Here is a 21,484-nt window from a genome sequence, read left to right on the forward strand (position 1 = left end):
GAACTCAATGTACAATGAGTTGAGCCAATTTTTTATTTGAGCTTGTTTCTGGACCCAAAAACTTGTTAAGCCTGTTCAAATCTGGAGCCGGTAATTTTCCGTAGATGACTGCCAAGCTATCAATATTTATTGCACTTGTGGTGGTATAGATCTCATATCTTTTTTCACTCGTTTACCCTCTTGAGTAGAGGAAAAGAACATTCTTGTTCTAATTCTAAATTAGTACGAGAATTACTAGTTTTCTTACATAACTCATGTCTGCACATATACAACAAGTTAAACTAGCTAACTCGTGAGTTTGCTAAGTCGATACGAGCCACGGTATGAATTACAAGCGTAGTACTAATTTAGTGTCATAATGGTACTAATTTTGAGGCAGGGCTTATTAGTATACGTTTAGTGTATTATCAAACGAGCTTTGCTCTGCCAGGATCACTAATTTAGTGCATAATGTTGATTTTTTTTCTAAAAAGTTGATCAAATTTAATAAAGTATGACTTCGATCAAAAGTTTTTTTCCCGATAAAGAGTGTTTTATTACTTAAATATTTAAGCAATACACCTGGCCTCCGCAACTAGAATGCACACAGCCGTCCAAATTAATACGTTACAACACATAGCAAGACTATCATGAATGGGAAAACAAAATGGAGATTGCCAACTAGTCCATAGAAGCTGCACCGACGACTATGCAGCCACTTATATTGAAAAATAAACTCCTTTGGTCGCTGAAGCGACGACCATGAACGGAGGGCCGTACATCAGTAAACAACCTGTATAACAGAAGAGTTTTTATCATTAAAAATCTTGTCATTTCTACATAGTTAAAGCGACCATATAACAATAATCTCTCCCACTCTTATATAAGTTTTGAACCTAGAATCCACACCATTTAGCTAATTACCAAAAATATTTGCAATGCTATGAGAAGGGTATAAGGTAAAACATATCTGAATGGTTGATCATATATGTCAACACCCGGATTTTTAAGTCCAGATGCCTATTATGCCGTACGTCGCAATCCCAGGAATAATGTTTTTGCGAGACATAATAGTAAGTAGCATAGAGTCATCATTTATTACAACACATATTGTCTTACAATCATAGATCACATGATCCAATATTACACGAATATATTGTTCAACATCACAAATAGTAGCGGAAGCGAAGTAGTAGTGGACTAGCTATTCCACAGGCAACGCTTGACGTTAGAAGACGATCCTAGTTATCGTAGACGTCCTGTTGTCCGTCATCCTGATACTGGTGCTCTCCTTCATAGTCTGGCATTGGAATAGCCAGGGCAAAGCCATGAGTACTTTTAAAGTACTCGCAAACTAACTCTATGATAAATACTCATTAAGTGTAACAAGGGGGTGCTAAGCTCTAGGTCTATTTGCATAAAGCCAAGTTTTAGTTTGATAAACATTTAATAAAGCCCTATCATGTGCTAGACTAACTCAAGTGGGAACATTAGTGTCATTCCCACAACTCATTATGGCTCACCATAATATCACCTTTCAATTCACCATAAATTTCTAGGATCAAAACATTTTAATGATAACGGAGATAGTATGGCCTTTCCAATCGTCCGTAACCGTGGACACGGCTATTCGAATAGGTTTAACACTCTGCAGAGGTTGTACTCTTGTGCCACAACTTTTGATTACATCCGTCGAGGATAACCCCGAATCATCGTAACACAGTACGCGGATCATCAATCGAAACCTTTCACTTATATATGCTAGTATGAGCACCTCTCCCCATGAGCTTGGCCTCCCGGTGGAAACCGCAGTCAACCCGGGAACTGCACAGGGCTTGGGCCGTACATTCACCTCATTTCAACATCAATCCACACTTGACGGAGGCAGCCGCAGCGTAACCCCTATGATGTTTGTTCAGAGGGAACCCATACTAAAATACACAAGTTTCTAGTTAAGCCCTACCCATAATCAGGTATTGTGGGGGTACTTGTATAATTGGAAGGGTATCGCATTTAAACCCAATTATCAATTTTATCAAAAATCACCATCTTCTCTTGTTCAAATCCACCTCCACTTTACTTTCTTTCAAAGTCATTTCACTTCACCATGTTCCCATCTAGAGTAGTCAATTTTAATTGATTAGCACTAGCAACTATATGAGGGGTGCTATCTAGCTTTGAGTTGTGCTAATCTATTCCAAGTATTGTTCTACTCTAGACCAAGTGAATCATAAGCAAAAAGTACTTTGAAAATAAATAAGCGAAAGTAAATGTAAGTAAAAACATGGGATAGGTAATACATAAAAGTAAAGTGTGATGGTGACTTTGCTCTTATAGAGCTAAGCACTTGTGTTTAGCAAGGGTTAGCTTGCCTTGAGCTGGGTAGTTATCGAAGTTCTCTTCTTCTTCCTGAGAGTAGCCCTCCTCCTCTTGGTATTCCTCGTTACTAGCGTCTATATACGAATACGAGGTATAAATACTAAACCAAGCTCACATACTAAACTAGAAACACTCAAAAGAGTTCACACACTAGTCCTATTATCAATCAAATATGGCATGGTGGATTATTTGATTTGCCTTTATTTGAAGGGAAATAATTTCCTCTCATTATTCCTATTTCTTAAATTTGGTATGTAGATCCTTAAAAGAATTCATTTCTTCTCATTACCTCTTATTAAGATTTAAGCTCTTCATATAATAATAAGGTATGAAATATAGGTTGACTCAAAGTCAACATTTCATATCTACTATATGTGAGTATAAATTAATTGAAGTGCTACTCTCCACATAGTTTTAAAACTTAACATTTAATGAATTAAAATCTCTAAGTAATAATTCTCAAGGGTTCATTAGCCTAAGTCATTCCCCCTGGTTATTAGTACTTAGGATCAAAATTTAAATGAGAGGTAACTCTCATATTAGTGTTGAGTTTGAATTCCACTTTTAAATGCTCTATAATTGACTACATAGCCATTTTATTTGATCTAGTCCATGATCATACAAACAACATGTCTATATTATTGCATAATCAATTAGAGGACATCATTTGTGATTTATTAGAGTTGGAAACAATTCAAAATCTATTCTGGTTAAATTTTAAATAAAGTTTGAATGTTCAAAAGTCCATGTCTTGTCTTTTTTATTGAATTAAATCTGCTATGAATTTGGAGGTGGGGCCAGTGGCATTGGATAGATAAATTCATGGGCTTTCCAACGGTATAAAGTTTGCTAAATTTGGTTTGGCCGATTTTAAACTATTCAAATTTTGCTAAACCATCAGCAGGGCAAATTTGAATAAAGATTAAATCCAATTTGAATTGCTGGGCTAGGCGGGAAAGCTAAACGGGCCGAAACGGTTTAAAAATCACTTCGCAGCCCAACAAGCAACCGGTGCGGGTGGGCTGCCCTGACGAGGTGGGGGCCACCTGTCAGCGGCTCTTTAAACGCCGAAGCGGTACGCGAAATAGAAACCGTTGGATTAGAATGGGATCCGACGGCGTGTGAACGTCGTCGTCTCCGACGAGCGGCGAGCTCCCTGGCGGCGAGCCTAGGGGGTGGGAGGGCGTACCAGGCCGTTGCAGGAGTCTGGCAGAGTGCGCGGAGAAGTGGAAGTAGATGAGGAAGAGCTTGGGGCAGCGGCGGCGCTCGGGGAGGCTCCAATCGAAGCAGAGCTTCCGCGGGCTCCGGCGGACTTGAGCTCGCGATTCGAGCAGCTCCGGCGAGGACTGATGAAATTGATGGGTGGAGGAGGCTCAGTGAGGAGAGGGGAGTGGATTGTGTGAAGAGAGGAGGCGCCGATCGTCGCTATTTATAGAGGGAGGGAGGTGGCCGAGTGTGCTGTGGAGGAGCGGCCATGGCGCGGCGCTTCTGGTGCTCCAAGGGGCAAGTGAAGGACGGCTAGAGATAGGCGGTGTCCTGGCGATGCTCAACGTGCTTTGGCGCAGAGAAAAGGGCGACGGGAGAGCTCGAGCGTTTGCAAAGTCTGTCACGGGGCGTGCGGCATCATTTGGTCGAGGACGACGGCGACGGTGCAGGGGCAAGCCTGGGCTTGTGTCTAGCGTGTAGAGGGCGGGGAGTAGCTGCTCAACGCCGCGGTAGGGATGCAGGAGGAGGACGGTCGCGTTCGAGTGGGCGACGTACTGGCGCGGCCAGTGCGCGCTCACCGCGTTGGCTGGCATGCCCTGGCATGCTTTGGGCGCGCGCGTTCTGGCCAATGCCGAGCGTTGGCATTGCAGGGGCTTGTACCATCGTCGTCCTTGTGCTGTGTAGATGCTCCAGGACAAGGGAATGGGTTGAAATGGTGGCCAGAGGTGGAGATGCCAAAGGTGGCCGGCATGGCCACGGTATGCATTAGTCTAGGGTTTCTTTTCCCTCTCCTCTCACTTTAATCGATCAAGGCAAGTACTGGGATGATGCAGGGGCTGTAAGAGAGTGCAATGATCAAAGATTAAAGGGGTTTAGCGAAGAAACCAGAGGATAATAGGGTGTAGCTCAAATCTGGAATCATGCCTGCCACCTGTTCGATCATATGGCCGCATGAAGTTTTTATTTAAATTTTGAAATTCTTTTTGGTGAATCTCATTTATATAATTAAGGTGAAGTATTGGTGGTGGTGGCACTCAATTTGGAGTTGTTTTGCAAAATGTCAAAAGTGACATGATCTTCACTTTATTTCAGCATCCCTTCTTGTCACTTTTATTCTGGTCAAACTAGTCAACTCTAGCCATGATGGTCAACATCAAAGTTACTCACCTTGACATGGTCTTGGATGACATGGCTTTGGTTGACCAAGTTTAGTTCAAGAAATGAGAAAACCAGAGGGGTAAAGTAGTGAAGAAAATATTTTTGGGATAAGTGACCATTATCATATGTATGTGAGAATTTTGATTTCCTTGTGTTTGATTCTTGATCCAAAGATGCAATTGTGTTAGTTTATCATATTGAAGTATTTTACAAGCAAGGGAGCAAGCAATTATGGCATTGGTTGGGGATTTGCAATTTTGCATAATGTGTATGTAAGTGAAAAATGGGTTTTTCCCATTTTCTCCAATTCCCCTCAAATTAGGGTTTAATGATCTTGATTAGGGTTCACATAGCAAAGGTTAAACATACTAACACTCCTCATGGCAATAGCACAAAAGAATTTCACTCAAATGCATGAATCTATATGTGGCACTATATGCATAGAAAAAGTTTTTGTTAATTGCAAATTTTGAGTTTGGGGAGATTGTCCTTCTTGTTTATTATTGTTGAAACTTGGGATGTTACAATATAGATCTAGCGAACCGACACTGGAAGAAAATGGTGTTTTATTGTATCCTCTTCGCGATAAAAAAAACACATTACGTACAACTTTAACATTTGCATTTTGCAAGGTTATCTTTAGTAAGAATAACACCCCGACGAAGGTACCATGATGCAACAACCTTGGTTTTCAGAGGTATATTCATTTTCTAAATAGATTTATTATAAATAAAATAGGCCAACATAATAGAAAAAAAACCATGGTTTCACTTTTCTTGATGAGGTAGTTGTACGTTTATTTAACGGTGCAACCATGAAAAAAGGTAAACAAATAATATAGATAATGAGAAAGAATGCAAAAGAAAAGAACAGAAAGAAACATTATCAGCACAAATGCCGTCTAATTGGTCTCCATACTTTGGAACAAAATCGGTGTAATAAACTATATTAAGCTACCGTATCGATATTTCATCATAAAGAACTGTCGTGCTAGTGGTTGGGCAGTCGCAATGAGACACAACAGATCGCAGGTCCGGTCTAGCATGCCCACGTTATTCTTTTTCTTTCCATCAAGGAGGACTTTCTTGGTCTGATAGGCATTCTCTTAGTTAGGCAGTGGTGCCCAGTTATAATGTACTCAATTTTACCATCCCGAAATTTGATCTGATCGCCGAAAATGTTGATGGTCTAGAGGGCTGGGAGGGTGCTCAGTTATAATGTTCTCAATTTGAAATTTTAACTCTATCATTCTTTGTGTATCTCAGTTTATTTAATGAAACCGTTCCTTCTTAACCTTACTTTGTAATAGAGTTTTTGTGGAAATTAGTAGGAATAATACTGTAGAATAATAGGTGGTCGTCATATATATATATATATATATATATAGGACCTCAGCCTTAGAGATCAAGTCTACAGCCGGGTACGATTTACAGGGAATCATATTACAATCAAGGTAGTTAAGAGACTACCGAATCTACAGCTATAACTGAAGCGAATCCTACCAGCCATAATGGATACAATCTCATACGCTAACAGCCTAACATCCCCCTCGATCGAAACGTGGGAAGCACATTGAGGTCACTCCTGAAATGCTCAAACTATTTTTTTTTTTTTTTGAAACGGAAAAATGCTCAAACTATTGAACCGCAAGTGGCTTGGTGAGGACATCAGGTAGCTGATCATGAGTAGATACATGACGAATCTCGAGCGCCTTCTTGGCGACCTGCTCACGCACAAAGTGGTAGTCGATCTTCCGCAAGCCTGCCGGCATACACCGTTCACGAAATTTAACTGGAAAAGGTTTAAAAGATCACAGCTCTAAGATTCAGGATATATAGAGCCCAAATGTATTCATAATAATAATCTCGAACTATATGAAACTCAAATAGAGATAACAGACAACATTTGCTGGCAACATATATGGAACTAAACTGGTCAGAATTCCATCCAACAGGGCCAAACGCCCAAACCCAACCTCAGTAACACCTAGCAGCAAATTAGAACATTGTAGATTGTCTAACAATCATGTTTCGGCTTGACAACAAATATGTGACGAGATCAAATTTGCAGAAATCGATGGAACGAGCAGAGCATAACAACCAGGATAAGCCATTTCACTAGATAAAATGACAGACACATATTTCTGCAGATTCTGAACAATAAAATGAACCAAAGCAGGAAGCCTTGCATCAGGATAAGAGGCACTGGCAATTGGTATCCATCCCAGGTATATAAGCTCATAGCATTGTGAAGGCAATATTTATCCATCCGTAGTTGCTACAATACCGTCAACAAATCAATGGTTCAGCTGAAGGAAAAATTATCACCACTCTGGCTGCTGCACCATGAATTGAAGCAAGCATCCATGTATCCAATGCCTACAGGATTTAACTTGGAAAGGTCTAAAAGATCACAACCCTAAGATTTGGCATATGAACCCCCAAATGTATTTCAAAATACTCTAAATCTGAGAATAAATAAGCATGATATTGAAATAGAGATCAAAGCCAGCAACTGTGAGCAACATATTTGGAGTTCAGCTGGTCAGCATTTCATCCAACATGGCCATCAAATCTAAGTGACCCTCATCGTGCTCAAATAAAGATCTAAAGTCAGTAACTTCAAGGAAATGCATATGGTAACAGTTCCAAGTATTTCATCTAAGAGGGCAAACCCAGCTTGTTTTATGCCTAGCATATCAGGACATGGTAGGTTAGCTAGCAACCATGATTCATCTCCAAAACAAATATGTCAGAGATCAAATTTGAAGGAACTGATGGAATGACCATAGCATAACAACCAGGATAAGCCATTTCACCCGATTCCATCCTCCACTCCAGACATATAAACGACAGCCACAGATGTCTGAGCTCTCTAAGCAACAAGTAAACTGAGACAGGAAACACTGCATCCCGAGGATAAGGTACCACGGCTACTGCATGATGGTGGAGGAGAGCTTGAGGCACTCGCTCTGGTAGCGCTTGAGTCAGACGTTGTTCCACTTGGGCAACTGATGCTGGTAGAAGCAGACAGTGCATGTGCAGGCGTTGGCCCAGACGTCAAGCTTGGAGATGCCGCAGACAGTAGGTTAGCTGACAACCAAGCTCGTCAAGATCAAATTTGCAAGAATGATGGAATGAACACAGCAGGACGACCAGGATAAACCCTGTCACTCTATTCTGATACTCTAGATATATAAACGACAGCCAACCATCTAAAGATTCTAAACAGCAAACTGAAACAGGAAACACTGAAGATTCTAAACAGCAAACTGAAACAGGAAACACTGCATCAGGATAAGCGCGGAATTGTTATCAGTTCCAGATATACAAGCTCATAGCATTGTGAAAGCTGAAACAAATAAGCCATGAAATATATTCCTTAGCTGCTACAATAGCGTCAACAAATCAATAGTTCAGCTGAAGGAGAAAAAAAATCAGCACTATCGGTGCTGCACTAGGAACTGCAGCAAGCATCCTGTGTACAATGCCTATAAAATTTAGCTTGAAAAGGTCTAGGAGATCACAACTCTAAAAGTTGGCGTATAGCCCCAAAATGTATTTCAGAATACTCCAAATTTAAGAATAAATATGCATAACACTCAAATAGAGATCAATGCCAGCAACTGTAGGCAGCATGTTTGGAGTTCAACTGGCCAGCATTTCATCCAACAGGGCCATCAAATCTAATAAGTGAGTACCATGCTCGGATAAAGATCTACAGTCAGTAATTTCAGGGAAATGCGTATGGTATTGAATAGTGTAAGTATTTCATCCAACAGGGCAAACCCAACCTGTTTTATGCCTAGCATATCAGGACATGGTAGGTTAGACAGCAGATATATCAAATTTGCAAAGGACCGATGGAATGAACAGAGCATAACAACCAGGATAAGCCATTTCACTCAACTCCAATCCCCCCCTCCGGATATATAAACGACAGCCACAGATTTCCGAAGTCTCTAAGCAACAAGTAAAGTGAAGCAGGAAACAGTGCATCCCCAGGATAAGGTAGTACTACATGATGGTGGATGAGAGCTTGAGGCACTCGCTCTGGCAGCGCTTGAGGCAGACGTCGTTCCAGTTGGGCACCTGGTGCTGGTTGACGCAGACGGTGCGCGCGCAGGCGTCGGCGCAGGCGTCGAGCTCGGAGACGCCGCAGACGGTGACGCAGGTGTCCGGGATGGGGTCCTTGGAGAAGGCGCCCACCTTCTTGAGCATCCGCTTGGAGGTGCAGACGCGCTCGCAGACGAACACCTCGTCGGAGCTCTTCTCGCGGCCCCGCGCCGCCTTGAGGCGCTGCTCCTCGTCGCGCCGCCGCTTGACGCGGAAGACCTGCCCGGCCACGATCGCCGGGACGGCCGCCGCGATGACGGGCCACCACGCGTCCACCATCCTGGCCGCGAACCTGGGGGTGGATGGATAAGTAAATCGAGGCTCCGCGAGTCAGATTGGACCCTATCCGTCGGACGGGAAATCAAATCGCGAGGCAAGAATCCACAACGAATCAAAGAAAAATCAAGGGCGAGAAGCGGGTGGGGATTTCCTGCCTGGAGCTGGTCGTTTGCTCGTCGGTCGCCGCCGGCGAAGGGGGAGGGGCGAGGGTTTTAGTTGAGGAGACAAACGGCGGAACAACAGATGATGGTGCCCCTGACCGGAGACTGGACAGAGATGATGCTGAGAATTGGACTTGGGCTGCATCGAGCCCGAATTTCACGCTGAAGGCCCGTATAACTTTACCGATAATACCAACGCAATATTGCAATAACCAAGGAGAAAAAAATTATTATTTTTCGAAATATTGCAATGCTTCTTCTCTCGACACAAAAGTTGAAATTTTGCAACGCAGACCAAAGACCAGACCTCTCAACAGAACAGAACAAAACAAATATCAACCACACTGGATGTCTCGCTGATCATAACAAGCAATGCACACATAAGAATTTGGCATCAGGATAAGGAGCCATTTTAACATGATGTAAATGCATGCTCCTCTGAAGTTCTATCCTGTTCAGATGTCAGACACTATATACAGTACTCGTACAAAGGATGGACCATTTCAGCAAAGCAAAAGAGGGTCACTATTTACAGCTTGTCAGTTACATGTACAACGTGTTGTTGTCTAATTGGACGCGGGCTTCATAAAACACAGCACCCCGCCCAAATCTCCTAAAAGTACAAGAAATCTCTGAGAAAACGGGAAGCCTCTATACTGCCCAAGGAAGTTCTGTGCACTATTCGCATGCAAGTGATACACTGTACTGGAGCTCAACATTCGGGGGAGAAACACAAACTAGGACTCGGCTTTTTTCTCACGCAATTTCAAGTTTTTCTCCAGAAAAGCCAAAGTCTCCGCATATGAAGGATCATTCTTGTTCACCGGTTTACATGAATTTATATGGTCAGTGTCCTGCAGAACCTGCACAAATTCATAGGATTTAGTAATCACTTGCATTGCAAGTTCCGTCAACTGGCACGCTTTTTCTTAAGCTTGACAACAAGCCAGTATTTCGGAGGAAATTATAGCAACATACAAAATGAAAATAATATCACATGTTATAAATGTGGATCTGACTCTGAACTCTCAAGTCTTCAGTAACATTGGGATAACTACAGTATTGCACATAAAACCCTGTGTTTTCCATATTATTAGGATATTTGGAAATATATTTGAATTTGAACAGACATGTACTATTTCCATCATTATTCATGTTACGATTGGAGAGCCTACCACCACATGTTGCATTCAACTCCCTCAAAACACAAGCAAGTATAACACCTCTGTACATGATGGTTTGGATGAAATAATACAACTGATAGGATACTTACAACGAGCTCCCCATATCCTGGGTATGCAGATTCAATTGGCACTATCTCCACTCGAAATGCCCAACCACCATAACCTTCAACAATTGGTGTGACATCGCTCTGTTAAGAAGCAAGTTAGCACAGATAACTTTTCTATAGACAAATTAGCACAGATAACTTGGTGTTGTGGCAGTAAAAGCATGTGTGAGTCTATGAGAACATTTTCCTTTACCTCGCAAAAACTTAGAACATCAAGAAGTCCCTTACTGTAGCGCTGCCGCACAAAATCATTTAACTCGACCAGTCTTGGAGACCCACTTCTTAATTCGCCAATCTAAGGGAATTAATGAGTGTCAGAAAATATAAACGGATGAAAAGCATCAGTTGCGAGTTCATCATATGAGGAACGTACTGAAGGAGCTGGACGAAGCACATAACCCATACGCCATGGCATGTCAGCAAGTTTACTGCCAAAATGTGGACAGCTATAGAAGACCTGCCATATAAACAGAGTTAGAACTCTTCCCCTAAAATATTTAAGTTAGAACTCGGATACAATCCCAAGAATGAACAGCGAAACACATACTAGTCCAATTGTATTGTTCAGGAACTTGTCATAATTGTTCAGCTTCGCTTGATGCAACATCTGCTTAACCACCAGTCCTCCCATGCTGCAAGTAAAAAAATGGGGTTGAAAATATTAGTTTGTTAATTCATTTAGCTGATACATATGTTTCAGGCTTTCAGCCCATGTGTAAGCAACAATATAAACCAAGCAACCATCCTCACCTATGAGTCACAAACACAACAGGACGACTACCGATCCCAGCAGCCACCATCTTCCTCAGCAGCATGGAGCTCACCTCCTATACAACAAATATGATCTCAAACATATGCCATTTTGGCCAAGAAAACATGCCAACCAACACCCAAAGATATCAAAATATCTCAGACCATGCATAACTTCAGATAAGATAATATTATAACCTAGAGTGATGTAAGCTTTTGTATTGCATACCAATGGTGAAAAGCTTTGGGGAAACATAAAATGTAATAGCATGATCTATCTGTACAGAAAAAATTGCATGAACCGCAAGGATATCTTTTTGTATGTGCCTTTATTTTTGTATTTGTGAGACTAACAGCTTGGTCCAGGCATAATCAGACAAAAGGAAAGGTGTGATTATATGCACAACTTGAACTGTCCAGAACACAAACCTGAAGGGGCAAGCTGGCTCCAGACCATTGTGTCAAATTTGTCTGCATAAATCATTTGAAACTGGTAAGGATCTTGGAACATTTAAGAAGGAACAAGAATGGTATCAGATGAGAAGCATAAAATGTTGACAAAGTTAAGCTTTTCAAGGTACCAACATAAATCTCCCAACATAAGAGAAAACCGGCGCATTAAAGAACAAACCTTGTATTTGACCGTCAAGAAACGAGCTTGGGGAAAATCTGATGAAAGCCATTCTCTTGGCCAACAAGTGCCTTCTTTTCCAGCATCTTCGTCTATGGTTTCCACCAGACCACCTTTGGTAGTTGATGACTTGTCATCAGCTATCCGCCATGAGTTGAATGGGCCACCACGAAGACCATGGATAAACACAACATCGACCGAAGGGGAGACACATTTGGATGCAGTATCTGAATCATCTATGCTTCCAGTTTCAGAGGCACTATCTTCAACGCATCCATCATCCTTACAAGTATCTCTTGAAATACCACAACCACTGTTGTCCAAATGAACCTCTAGAGGTAATTCTGGATTCAGCAAGAACAGCGCGTCTCCAAACTGAGGACATTTTCTTTTGTTCTCACTTCCTGTATCAGGATATTCACCAGAAGCACTTCTTGTATTCTGATTCTCAGAGCAGAATACGTTTAACAGAGTTAGTCTGCAGTAACTTTTTAGTTTTATATCATTGCAAGGAAGTCGTCCACTTGCACATTCCTCAAGCCACTTGCACCATACATCATCAGAAATAATTTCCTTCTTTGAATTGGGTAGAAGGGAGAGAATGGTAAGCAGCCGCCCAGCGTGCCGTCGAATATGTGCTGCCGGAGGAACCCGTACACTACTGGGATCAGTTGTAGCAGCAGTAGAAGAATCATTAGAAGCAGAAACATTCTTATCTTGTACTTCTCGTAGCCGGGATGCATCATATGCTTCTATTGCAGCAAGTTTCTCATAATCGTCACCAACAAGGATGTGTCTCAACAAGGAAATAACTCCTAAATCAGCTATCCTCTTTTGGCACACAACATCCTCAGAAGAAAGCTCGGCTAGTGCTTTTATTCCCTTAAGCGTAGCTAACGCAGAGTCAACTGCATCAAACTTGGGTGGGCTCTTTTTGTTCATGTTCTTCAGGGCTGTAGCAAATGGTTCGAGGGAGAGAAAATCGGAAAGTGGCACTTTGTCACCAGACCCAGAATCATAGCCTGATTGAACACTTGCTAATTTAACAACAGCTGTAGCTAATTGATTCAAGACCTGAGTCGCCGTGTAAGCATTATGATAATCAACTTGATTCTGTCAAAAATAAAATTTGTATTAGGACACCAGGAAGAGGAACAAGATTTGTAAGAAAAGGTAGCATTAAGGCTAGGGTAGCAACTCATCTAGTCGTAAATTCCTCAAGTCAGATAATTATAAAATTAAGCTATACTGTGAGGTAAAAATAAGTGCAGAGATATATTGAACAGGCTGGTTGAACAGCACTATAAATAAGAAATGTTGCTGTAACCAAATGTCTGTATTTCTAAAGAACGGTCCAATCAAAACATATATAATGTACAGAACATATCCACACACCAGGATAACCCCACCAGGCTACCCTAAATAGCTTTCTGTGAAGCCTTCTGTAGTGTCATCAAAGTACATACTCCCTCTGATCCACAGAAAGTGTCGTGGGTCTAGTTCAAATTCAAAATTCGACTAAAAATGAACTAAAGCCACGACACTTATTATCGGAGGGAGTAGCAAAAATCACATACAGGAACTGTTAACAATATTGTTGCTCCATCCCCAATGCTCATGAGTGATGACAAATGTAACTTACGATTGAAACAAATGAAATACCATGTTATGTTTATGGGTGACATGACATTCTAGTATCAATTTGACGCTTTGTGTGTACTTCGTTAATCTACAGCTACTTTAACCAACCCTGCTACCATGGTTGATATATCTGCAAAGTGCACACACATTCAAAATATATTTTGCGGTAAGTATGTGAGTTATGACTTATAACCTTCACTCTCTCTGGTTGAGGCGGGGCTGTTCCTTTGATATTTTGTGTCTTGCTGTCTCCAAGAATTTCAGAAAGCACGAGCGCTAACCATCCCTGAGAAATCGGCACGGATGATGGCCCATAATCCTCAAGTATAGATGAAAGAATTTTTACAGACGTAAGATGTGTCGTGTCTGATACAGACTTGTCAAAGAGCCAACGAAGAAGAACGCCGGACCATCTTTGAGATTCTTCAAGTGACAAAGGAACTTCACCGGAATATAGCGAACTCAAGGCAATCGCTAATGATTCCTTCATACTACTCTGACTATTTTCATTTTCTATTTTTTTCGCAATATTACGAAGAAGATGAAGACCCTTCTGCCTTATCACAAACTTTGACTCACTACATCGTATCATGGATAATAGGAAAGTTGACAGTGACATTTGCGCCAATGACATGTCGCCATTCTCGGTGGCCTGAGAAGCTGTTAAAAGAAGACTCGAGGACCAATCAGGGACAGAAGGAGCCAGTGTCAAGCTCTGGTCTTCCAAAAGAGCTCGGGCCACCAAGGCTCCATGCCACTTGACAGTTCTTTCCGGAGCCTTCAGTGCAGTTGTGACAGCATGCCCGTCACTATCAAGTTCTTGAATACGAGTGCGGTTTAGATCTGATGCAATAGCCCAATTAGCAAGAGCCCAGGTAGCAAAAGGTACAGCTACATGCTCCCTCTGTAAATCATCCCAAAGGCCTGGGGTACCATGAGAACTTAGTCTCTCAATGTCTGAAGAATCACTAATAGACTCTTGTATTACCAGACCTCTACTATTCTGTCCAGCTTCCATTCTACCGTTTTGCGCAACTTCCTGGATATCATCACCTGAGTTGCCCATCTCTAGCGAGTTATTTTCTCTAGAGAATCCCAATATAGTGGTTCCACCAAGTACCTTGATCCCTATCCCCTTTAATCCACTATCACCATCATCACTGCTATTATCCTCATGGTCATCAAAATGCATCCCCCCTTGCTCAATGACTTCAAGGGCTACTGCAATATCTCTTGTATCAGCATCTGCGGGCAACAAAGGCTGAAACGACGAATAATTTGCATTGTCACAGTTGGATGTGATTATATCCATGAGAGCAGCGACAAGCATGCTCCTTCCTTTAGAGTGGTCTAAACCATCAAATGAAGAATATCTAGAGTTCTGTTTCAACAAGAAAGCGATGTATTAGGTATGAACAACTCATAACATGAAAACTATAAACTGATTTGTTCCATGAAACAAAATGTTCATCAACTATACGCTATTAGAAAGAAGATGAATTAAGTTGAAGACACTGCTCTGTCAGCAAAAGAAAAATCTTCCCATGCAGAGAATGGAGAAAGGAAAGATCACGGAGCCATCAACGATGTAAAATATGTACTCTTAATTTAACGGTCAATGAAAAAGGCACAGTTGTGCAGCTAATTTGCAGTTCGAGAAACGAATTGCAGATCTAATACTGCAGTATGTATTAGAAAGATCTGAGAAGCAGATATTCATATTGAATCAACATCCTAAAGTTACAACATCTGTATCCTGCAATGTAGCACATGATGACCTGATTCCTAGCTATACAGACCAGGCTACATTGGGTCAGGAATTCACTAACAGACAATGGCTGGTGCAATATCATGTCAATGTGTACAACGGAAATTGATTAAATTCTATATCCTAAAATTGTAGGTACAAGTTTTGTATCCTAACCTTACACGATAATATGGTTAACCAGGCAGGCTATAAGGAATTAAGAATTCTCTAGGTAGCAAAGAGCATGGCTAGTGCAATATCGATTGATGGACAAAGTCTATAAGAAAAATTGAACATCCTAACTTTGCACAATGTGGTTAACAACGAATTACACTGAATGCAAAGCTTCTACGAAACTACATTTGAGCAATCAGGCAAAGGAAACAACACCAAACCAACACCTGTCATCATCACCTTGTTGCCGCGCTTAGGCTGGTAGGAGAAGATGAACTGGAGGAGGCATGGCACGGCCCGTGGGCGGGCGAGCACGGCGGGCGCGACCCAGGGGTCGGCGAGCAGGTTGGCGAGCGCCCGGGCCGCCTCGGCCTGCGTGGCGCCCCGCACGATGCTGTCGAGCAGCCAGTCGACGACGGCGCCGCGGCCGGCGGACACGATGGCGGCGCGGCGGGCGGCGCTGGCGGCGGTGATGTCGGCGAGCAGCGCGGCGACGCGCAGCTCGAAGCCGGAGCGCACCTCGTGGTTGGCGGAGGAGAGCACGGACATGAGCGACTTGCAGAGCACGCCGCCCGCCGTCCACGTGTGCCGCATCTGCCCCGCCACGCGCGCCGCGGACGCCCTCGTCCGCGCCAGGGTCTCCTCGACGCTGTCGGTGGTGGCGTAGACGGTGGCGGTTCCGGCGGCGAGGGAGAGCGCGGAGAGGGCGAGCAGCGGGGGGATGCGGCGCGGGGCGGGGGTGTGGGGCGCGAGGTGGTGGCGTGGAGCGGGAGGTGCCGCGACGGGGAGGGTGGAGGCGGTGGGGGATGGAGGAGGCGGGGTGGGGCCGGAGGAGAGGAGGCGGGGCCGGGGAAGGAGGCGGGGGTGGCGGCGAGCATGGCGGATGGCGGCGGAGAGGAGGCCGCGCCGCAGCATCGCCGGGCCGGGGAAGCTTGGCGATTAGCTTCTCTCCCAGATGTGGGGCCGGTGGTCGGGTTGCTTGGGGAGGAAGGCGAGCGGGGTGGGGAAGAGCATGCGGGAATAGTCGCCGGAGTAGAGAGCGAGAGAGGCGGTGGTGCCGGCGGCAAGGGGATGAGATCGACGGCGGTCGCCGCGTCACGGGACGGGAGGAGGGCGAGTTGTTGTGGGCCGGCTAAGTTTGGTTCAGTTCCGGAACCGCGACCGGTGTTGCAAGGTCGCACGTTTTTCTTTCGGATATACTCCGTCCACGAGAAACACGTGTCATGGCCGTAAGTTTTTGCTATGAGTGAACGCGGCGTGTTTCATGGCGCAGATGTTCACCTTAGCCATAGTAGCTATTTAAACTTGAGGAATAGAGTCGAATGAAGATTGCAAGATTCATACGGTCAGATTGTTAGGAAATTTTTGAGTGTATGTGATTACCGAAAACAATATCACAGATACACCAGCATGATTAACCATAAACATTGGACTAAGCACATGTAACAGGTCTGAATATGAAACAAGTAGTTGCGCTAGATTTGATAGGATGAGCACATACATCGCGATTGGGGAGGGTCGCTCCATCAACAACATCACCATGGATGTTGTTGATGTTGCACATTATGTTGTTGGAGTAGCCGGACCGGTCGAGGATGCAGACGAATCGGGAAGGAAGAACTCGAACCGCAGCGAGCAGTCGCACCGAGATGCTCTACAAAATCCTTATCACCCGCCTCCCTGTGTAGGATCTCGACGAGCAAGGTTTTGGAGGTCTGGTCTCCCAGACTATCGTACACGCTGTCGCCGGGATGGAGAAGACTAGAGAACAACGCATCAAAAGGAAGTGGACAAGAGAGAGAGAGAGAGAGAGAGAGAGAGAGAGAGAGAGAGAGAGAGAGAGAGAGAAGAAGGAGTGGAGAACGCTTAGTCCGTTTTGTCTCTCTCGTCAATTGGTAAAGCCTGGGAAGGGAGCGCCGATCGAAGCGCCACGCGTAGGAAGCCAGGAACACACGGTCATCATGCACACTCATGGTCGATACGTAGCCAACTCAGTTGGTGCACCAACCAAAAAAATTAGGCATCCACAAAACGAGAGGGGAAATTCTGCAACAAGTTGCGGGTGCACCCCATTTTTGTGACACTTCTAAGTTTTCAAAAAAAAATGCAAACTAATTTTTTTTCCATACATTGTGTTGTATCTTGTGCATATATGAAGTTTCATGTAAAAATATGATAATATGTGACCTGTGTAAATAAGACAAGACATATGTAAATAGTGTGACGTACTATTTACACATCATTTGTTCTTTTATGTAGATCACATATTATCGTATTTTTGGATGAAACTTCATAGATGCATGCACAAGATACAACACAATGTATGTACAGAATTTTAGTTTACATTTTTCAGAAATTTGAAAGTCTCACAAAAAATAGGATACACCCGCAGGTAGTTGCGGATTCGAGTTTCCCTCCACAAAAGGGGTTTCTAACTCGAACTTGATTCACGAAACGTGACGTGCATGCAATCATGGTGAGGCGAGCGACGGTAGAGGAGAAGAAAGAGGAGTACGCGTAAACTCTTCTATTCTCACTCACTTATGAAGACTAGAATATCAGCCCTTATAAGCTACTTCAACTCTCTCCCAGCTAGTAATGTGGAACTTAACTTTATCCCCAAATCTATCTCCAAGCTGACTACGTAATGGGTCTTGAGATTTCAGAAATTGTATACGTCTTGCTGGGCTGTAGCCCACCTTCATCCAACAAATACCTATTTGATGTAATCACCGGCTCATTATTGAAGACTTTGTGGCAGCACATTACACAATGCGAACTCGATTCAATCATTGATTTTAATTGCCAACTCATTGACTACCTAACAAGGTCCGTGGCACTAATCTACAAATAAATGTTGAATACTAAATAAGAAATGCTATTTTACAAATCCCAATACGCACTAACCCATAAACAATATTATTGATACAGTGTCATGGATCCTAATGCCCTGCAACATTAATCATAGATCCGAGCGACCTAGCTAGTTATTGTCGGATTGTGCGATCTGGCCTTGTGAAGAGGTGCTCGCCACTGCGGCAGGCGATGCGGTCTGGCATGTCGAAGACGTGCACGCAATTGCGGTCTAGGTCTGTGCTGCCGCCTTAGACTGTGCAGTTCGGCGTGGCAGAGAGATGCATTGCGTGGTTGTTGACAATGCGCTCGAGCAGAGCGGATAGGTGCATGCCGCCTGACTATGAGACGGGGCGGAGGGCTAGCATTTCACGCTAGTGAACTGGTAGTGGGTGGCGGATTTTTTCCGTGCAAAAACTAAAAAAACATATGCTACGAGGTCTCTGCGAAGTTCTCTCGGACAGTTTTGTCCAACGAGTCCTTTTCTTATTTTTTTAGGTCTACCTTTTTTCTACAATGAAGTGAACGAAGAATTTTTTTGCTACGCTGAAGCAATTGTTAGATTAGAGAAGATTTGGACATGTGTCACATCCTCGACAACCTCTCCGAAAGTGCAAAGTCTTATTTTTGTATTTTGTGTGTTTGATAACAACATTAGATAGAATAGAATTTTACTATATGCAATTTTTTTGTTAAATATTAGTAGATGCAGAAGACGGATGAGAAACCTCCAAATCTCGAATATCGAAGTGCTAGGCTTTAGTCTACCATGGGACCTAGGTGTTAGATTTTCTGGTTTCGGTGTATGTGTCTCGAAACAATGGAGAGGAAAGAAACTCTGATTTCTTTTTGTTGCACAAAGTCACAGAGGCGGAATATCCAACCTCAAGGGGACGAAAATGTCTGGTCCAATATTCGGTCCCCACCAAGACTGGTAAACTCACGCATAAAAAAGGGTACTAGAGGTTTGGTAGGGCTGGAATAACCGACCTAGCCAATGTCGGTATTTCCAACCCAATGGCCGAACCTCACCACGGTGCATGCCAACTCGTAGTAGGGGGCATTGGTCTACAAATCCTACACTAGAAACTCTAAGTTTTCAGGGGCGAAATATCCAGCCCTTTAGGATGTCTTTGACTCCGGAATATCTGCCCCCAACTGACCCTAGACATTCCGACCCCGTGACTGTGCAACTGTCTGAGGGGACCTATAAATAGACATCCCTTCTCCCCCAGGGATACATATCCTTTTTTCCTCTATCTCCTCTATTGTTGTTGAGCTTCAAGTGCGTGGATCTCCCTCTCTAACCAAGCAAATCAATCATACCTTTTGGGAAAGTGAAGGCAGAGGGCTAGATCTACATCTATCCCAAAGGGATTTGAATTTCCACTTGATTTTCTTGTGTAACTTGTAACCCTAGATCTTCTTTTGTGGAGATCCTTGTGAGAGAACATCAAGAAGCTTGCTTGGGGTTGTGCAACTCGAAGATGGTGTTGGAAGTCTCCAATTGAGTTGTGGTGTTGTGTCCCAACCTTGTGTAAAGGTTTGGTAGCCACTTTGACCGACACCACATAGTGAAGAAGTGGATTCACCTTTCTCGTGGATTGACCGGAGAAGAAGATGAAGACTTTGTGGCGTTGGTGGCTTTGTGGCACCACAAATCTCCAAAGTATAAGTACTTCCCCTAACAAAAATGTAACTATAGGAAACAATTTCTCATGTCTCGTGTCTTCATTCATTCTTGTTTCCTCGTTCTCTTGTTACTTGTTCTACTTGTGTTCCGTTGTATAGTATAAGTTGTTCATATGTTAAAAGAAAATAGTATAAGTTGTTCATTTTATACCTTGTTACATGTAAAAAGCCATAAAATTGGAAAGAATAAAAAATTGATCCTTATGGAAATACGCGTGCACCTTATCCCTATATGTATCTTCAAGAGACTGATCCAGTATGCTTTAGATTAATCCGGAAGCTTCCTTTCGTCGTGGTATATGTCCGTACGTATAGGACTCTTTTCTTGTACCGACTCGATTGTACGGAACTCCCGACTAAAAGTAAACGTGATGCGGCTAATAGTGTGAGGATCGGAAGTTTAGGGCTCTGTCATCCCACATCACACGAGTTGTAATCGCCTGCCGCAAACAATACGTGAGAAACCAGCAGGAGGCAGATCTGAAGGAAGAAAGAAACAGCACACGATCTCGATCCGCGGACATGGCAACGTCGTCGGCAGCCCAGTCACCGCTAGTCTCATCGCTGCCGTGCCTCGTCTTCCACAACGGCGACGAGCAACAAAGCACGCTCTACAGCGTCTCAGACGGCACGCACCGCCCCGGGGCCGGCGACGACGACATCGGCGAGCTGCTGCGCGGCAACAAGTTGAGCTGGGTGACCTCGCACGGCTGGGTGCTCGTCTGGGACCCGGCCACGCGCGCCACCTACCTATGGAGCCCGCACGGCCGGCAGCGGCAGAAGAACAGAATCGCGCTGCCGTCGCTCGCCAGGCCGCCCGTGAACGCCGGCTGCGTGCTGTCGGCCGAGCCCACCGACGGCGCTGGCTGCACGGTGCTCCTCGCCGACAAATCCACGAACCTCATGTGGTACTGCCGCCTCGGCGCCGGTGACTCTGCCGGGTGGGTCGGCCACGAGTACGACGTGGGAAGCGTTCGTGTACCTGCCGACTACGTCGGCCCGACGAAGAGGGTAATGTACCGTCCGGCGTCCTGCCGCGGCAGGTTCTATTACCAGCGGCCGGCCGACGAGATCGGCGTGCTCGAGTTCTCGCCGGCGGGAGAGCCGGTGTTCAGCGTCGTGCCCATGAAGGGGGTGCAGCTCATCCCGGTCGAGGGCTACGTGGCCGCGACTTCGCCTTACCTCCTCGACCTCGACGGTGAGCTCTACGTGACGTACATCTTCTTCCACGACATCGACTTCCATGCGGTCAAGGACGTGGGAGTGTACCGCCTGGATTTCGAGAGAAAGGAAGCTGTTAGGGTTGATGGCATCGGCGACCGCGCGATCCTGGTAGGGTCAAGCCGCACTTTCGCGGGCTGGTGTCCGGCTACCACCTTCGGGTTGCTGCCCAGCAGCGTCTACTGGATGAGCCCGTTCGACGGCTGC

General features: G+C 44.2%; 2 protein-coding genes across 2 annotated transcripts; both read right to left on the reverse strand.

Annotated features, from left to right (window-relative positions):
* Window positions 1-8,590: 8,590 nt before the first annotated feature.
* On the reverse strand, window positions 8,591-9,116 carry LOC127297010 (uncharacterized protein At5g64816). Its single transcript, XM_051327261.1, has one exon. The coding sequence runs from the start codon at window positions 9,114-9,116 to the stop codon at window positions 8,739-8,741; it is 378 nt and encodes a 125-aa protein (XP_051183221.1). The 3' UTR covers window positions 8,591-8,738.
* A 646-nt stretch (window positions 9,117-9,762) lies between these two features.
* LOC127297009 (uncharacterized) lies at window positions 9,763-16,665 on the reverse strand. Its single transcript, XM_051327260.2, has 10 exons — window positions 15,752-16,665; window positions 13,784-14,971; window positions 11,950-13,062; window positions 11,748-11,789; window positions 11,319-11,395; window positions 11,116-11,200; window positions 10,942-11,025; window positions 10,762-10,863; window positions 10,551-10,649; window positions 9,763-10,140 (listed from the first exon to the last, which is right to left on the reverse strand). Exons 1-10 carry the CDS (start codon window positions 16,424-16,426, stop codon window positions 10,015-10,017), a joined length of 3,591 nt encoding a protein of 1,196 aa, XP_051183220.1. The 5' UTR covers window positions 16,427-16,665; the 3' UTR covers window positions 9,763-10,014.
* Between the last annotated feature and the right edge of the window lie 4,819 nt (window positions 16,666-21,484).

This window comes from Lolium perenne, chromosome 4, assembly GCF_019359855.2.
Source record: "Lolium perenne isolate Kyuss_39 chromosome 4, Kyuss_2.0, whole genome shotgun sequence".
In the NCBI taxonomy this organism is placed as follows: Eukaryota; Viridiplantae; Streptophyta; class Magnoliopsida; order Poales; family Poaceae; genus Lolium; species Lolium perenne.

What these genes read in the sequence shown, in the direction of transcription:
- LOC127297009 (XM_051327260.2), bottom strand. Translation starts at nt 16,426, where the DNA reads ATGCTGCGGCGCGGCCTCCTCTCCGCCGCCATCCGCCATGCTCGCCGC. An exon ending in GAGCCAGCTTGCCCCTTCAG is followed by an intron (nt 11,396 to 11,747) that starts GTTTGTGTTCTG and finishes TTTGTTGTATAG; the next exon opens with GAGGTGAGCTCCATGCTGCT. An exon ending in TGAACAATACAATTGGACTA is followed by an intron (nt 11,026 to 11,115) that starts GTATGTGTTTCG and finishes TTTATATGGCAG; the next exon opens with GTCTTCTATAGCTGTCCACA.
- LOC127297010 (XM_051327261.1), bottom strand. Translation starts at nt 9,116, where the DNA reads ATGGTGGACGCGTGGTGGCCCGTCATCGCGGCGGCCGTCCCGGCGATC.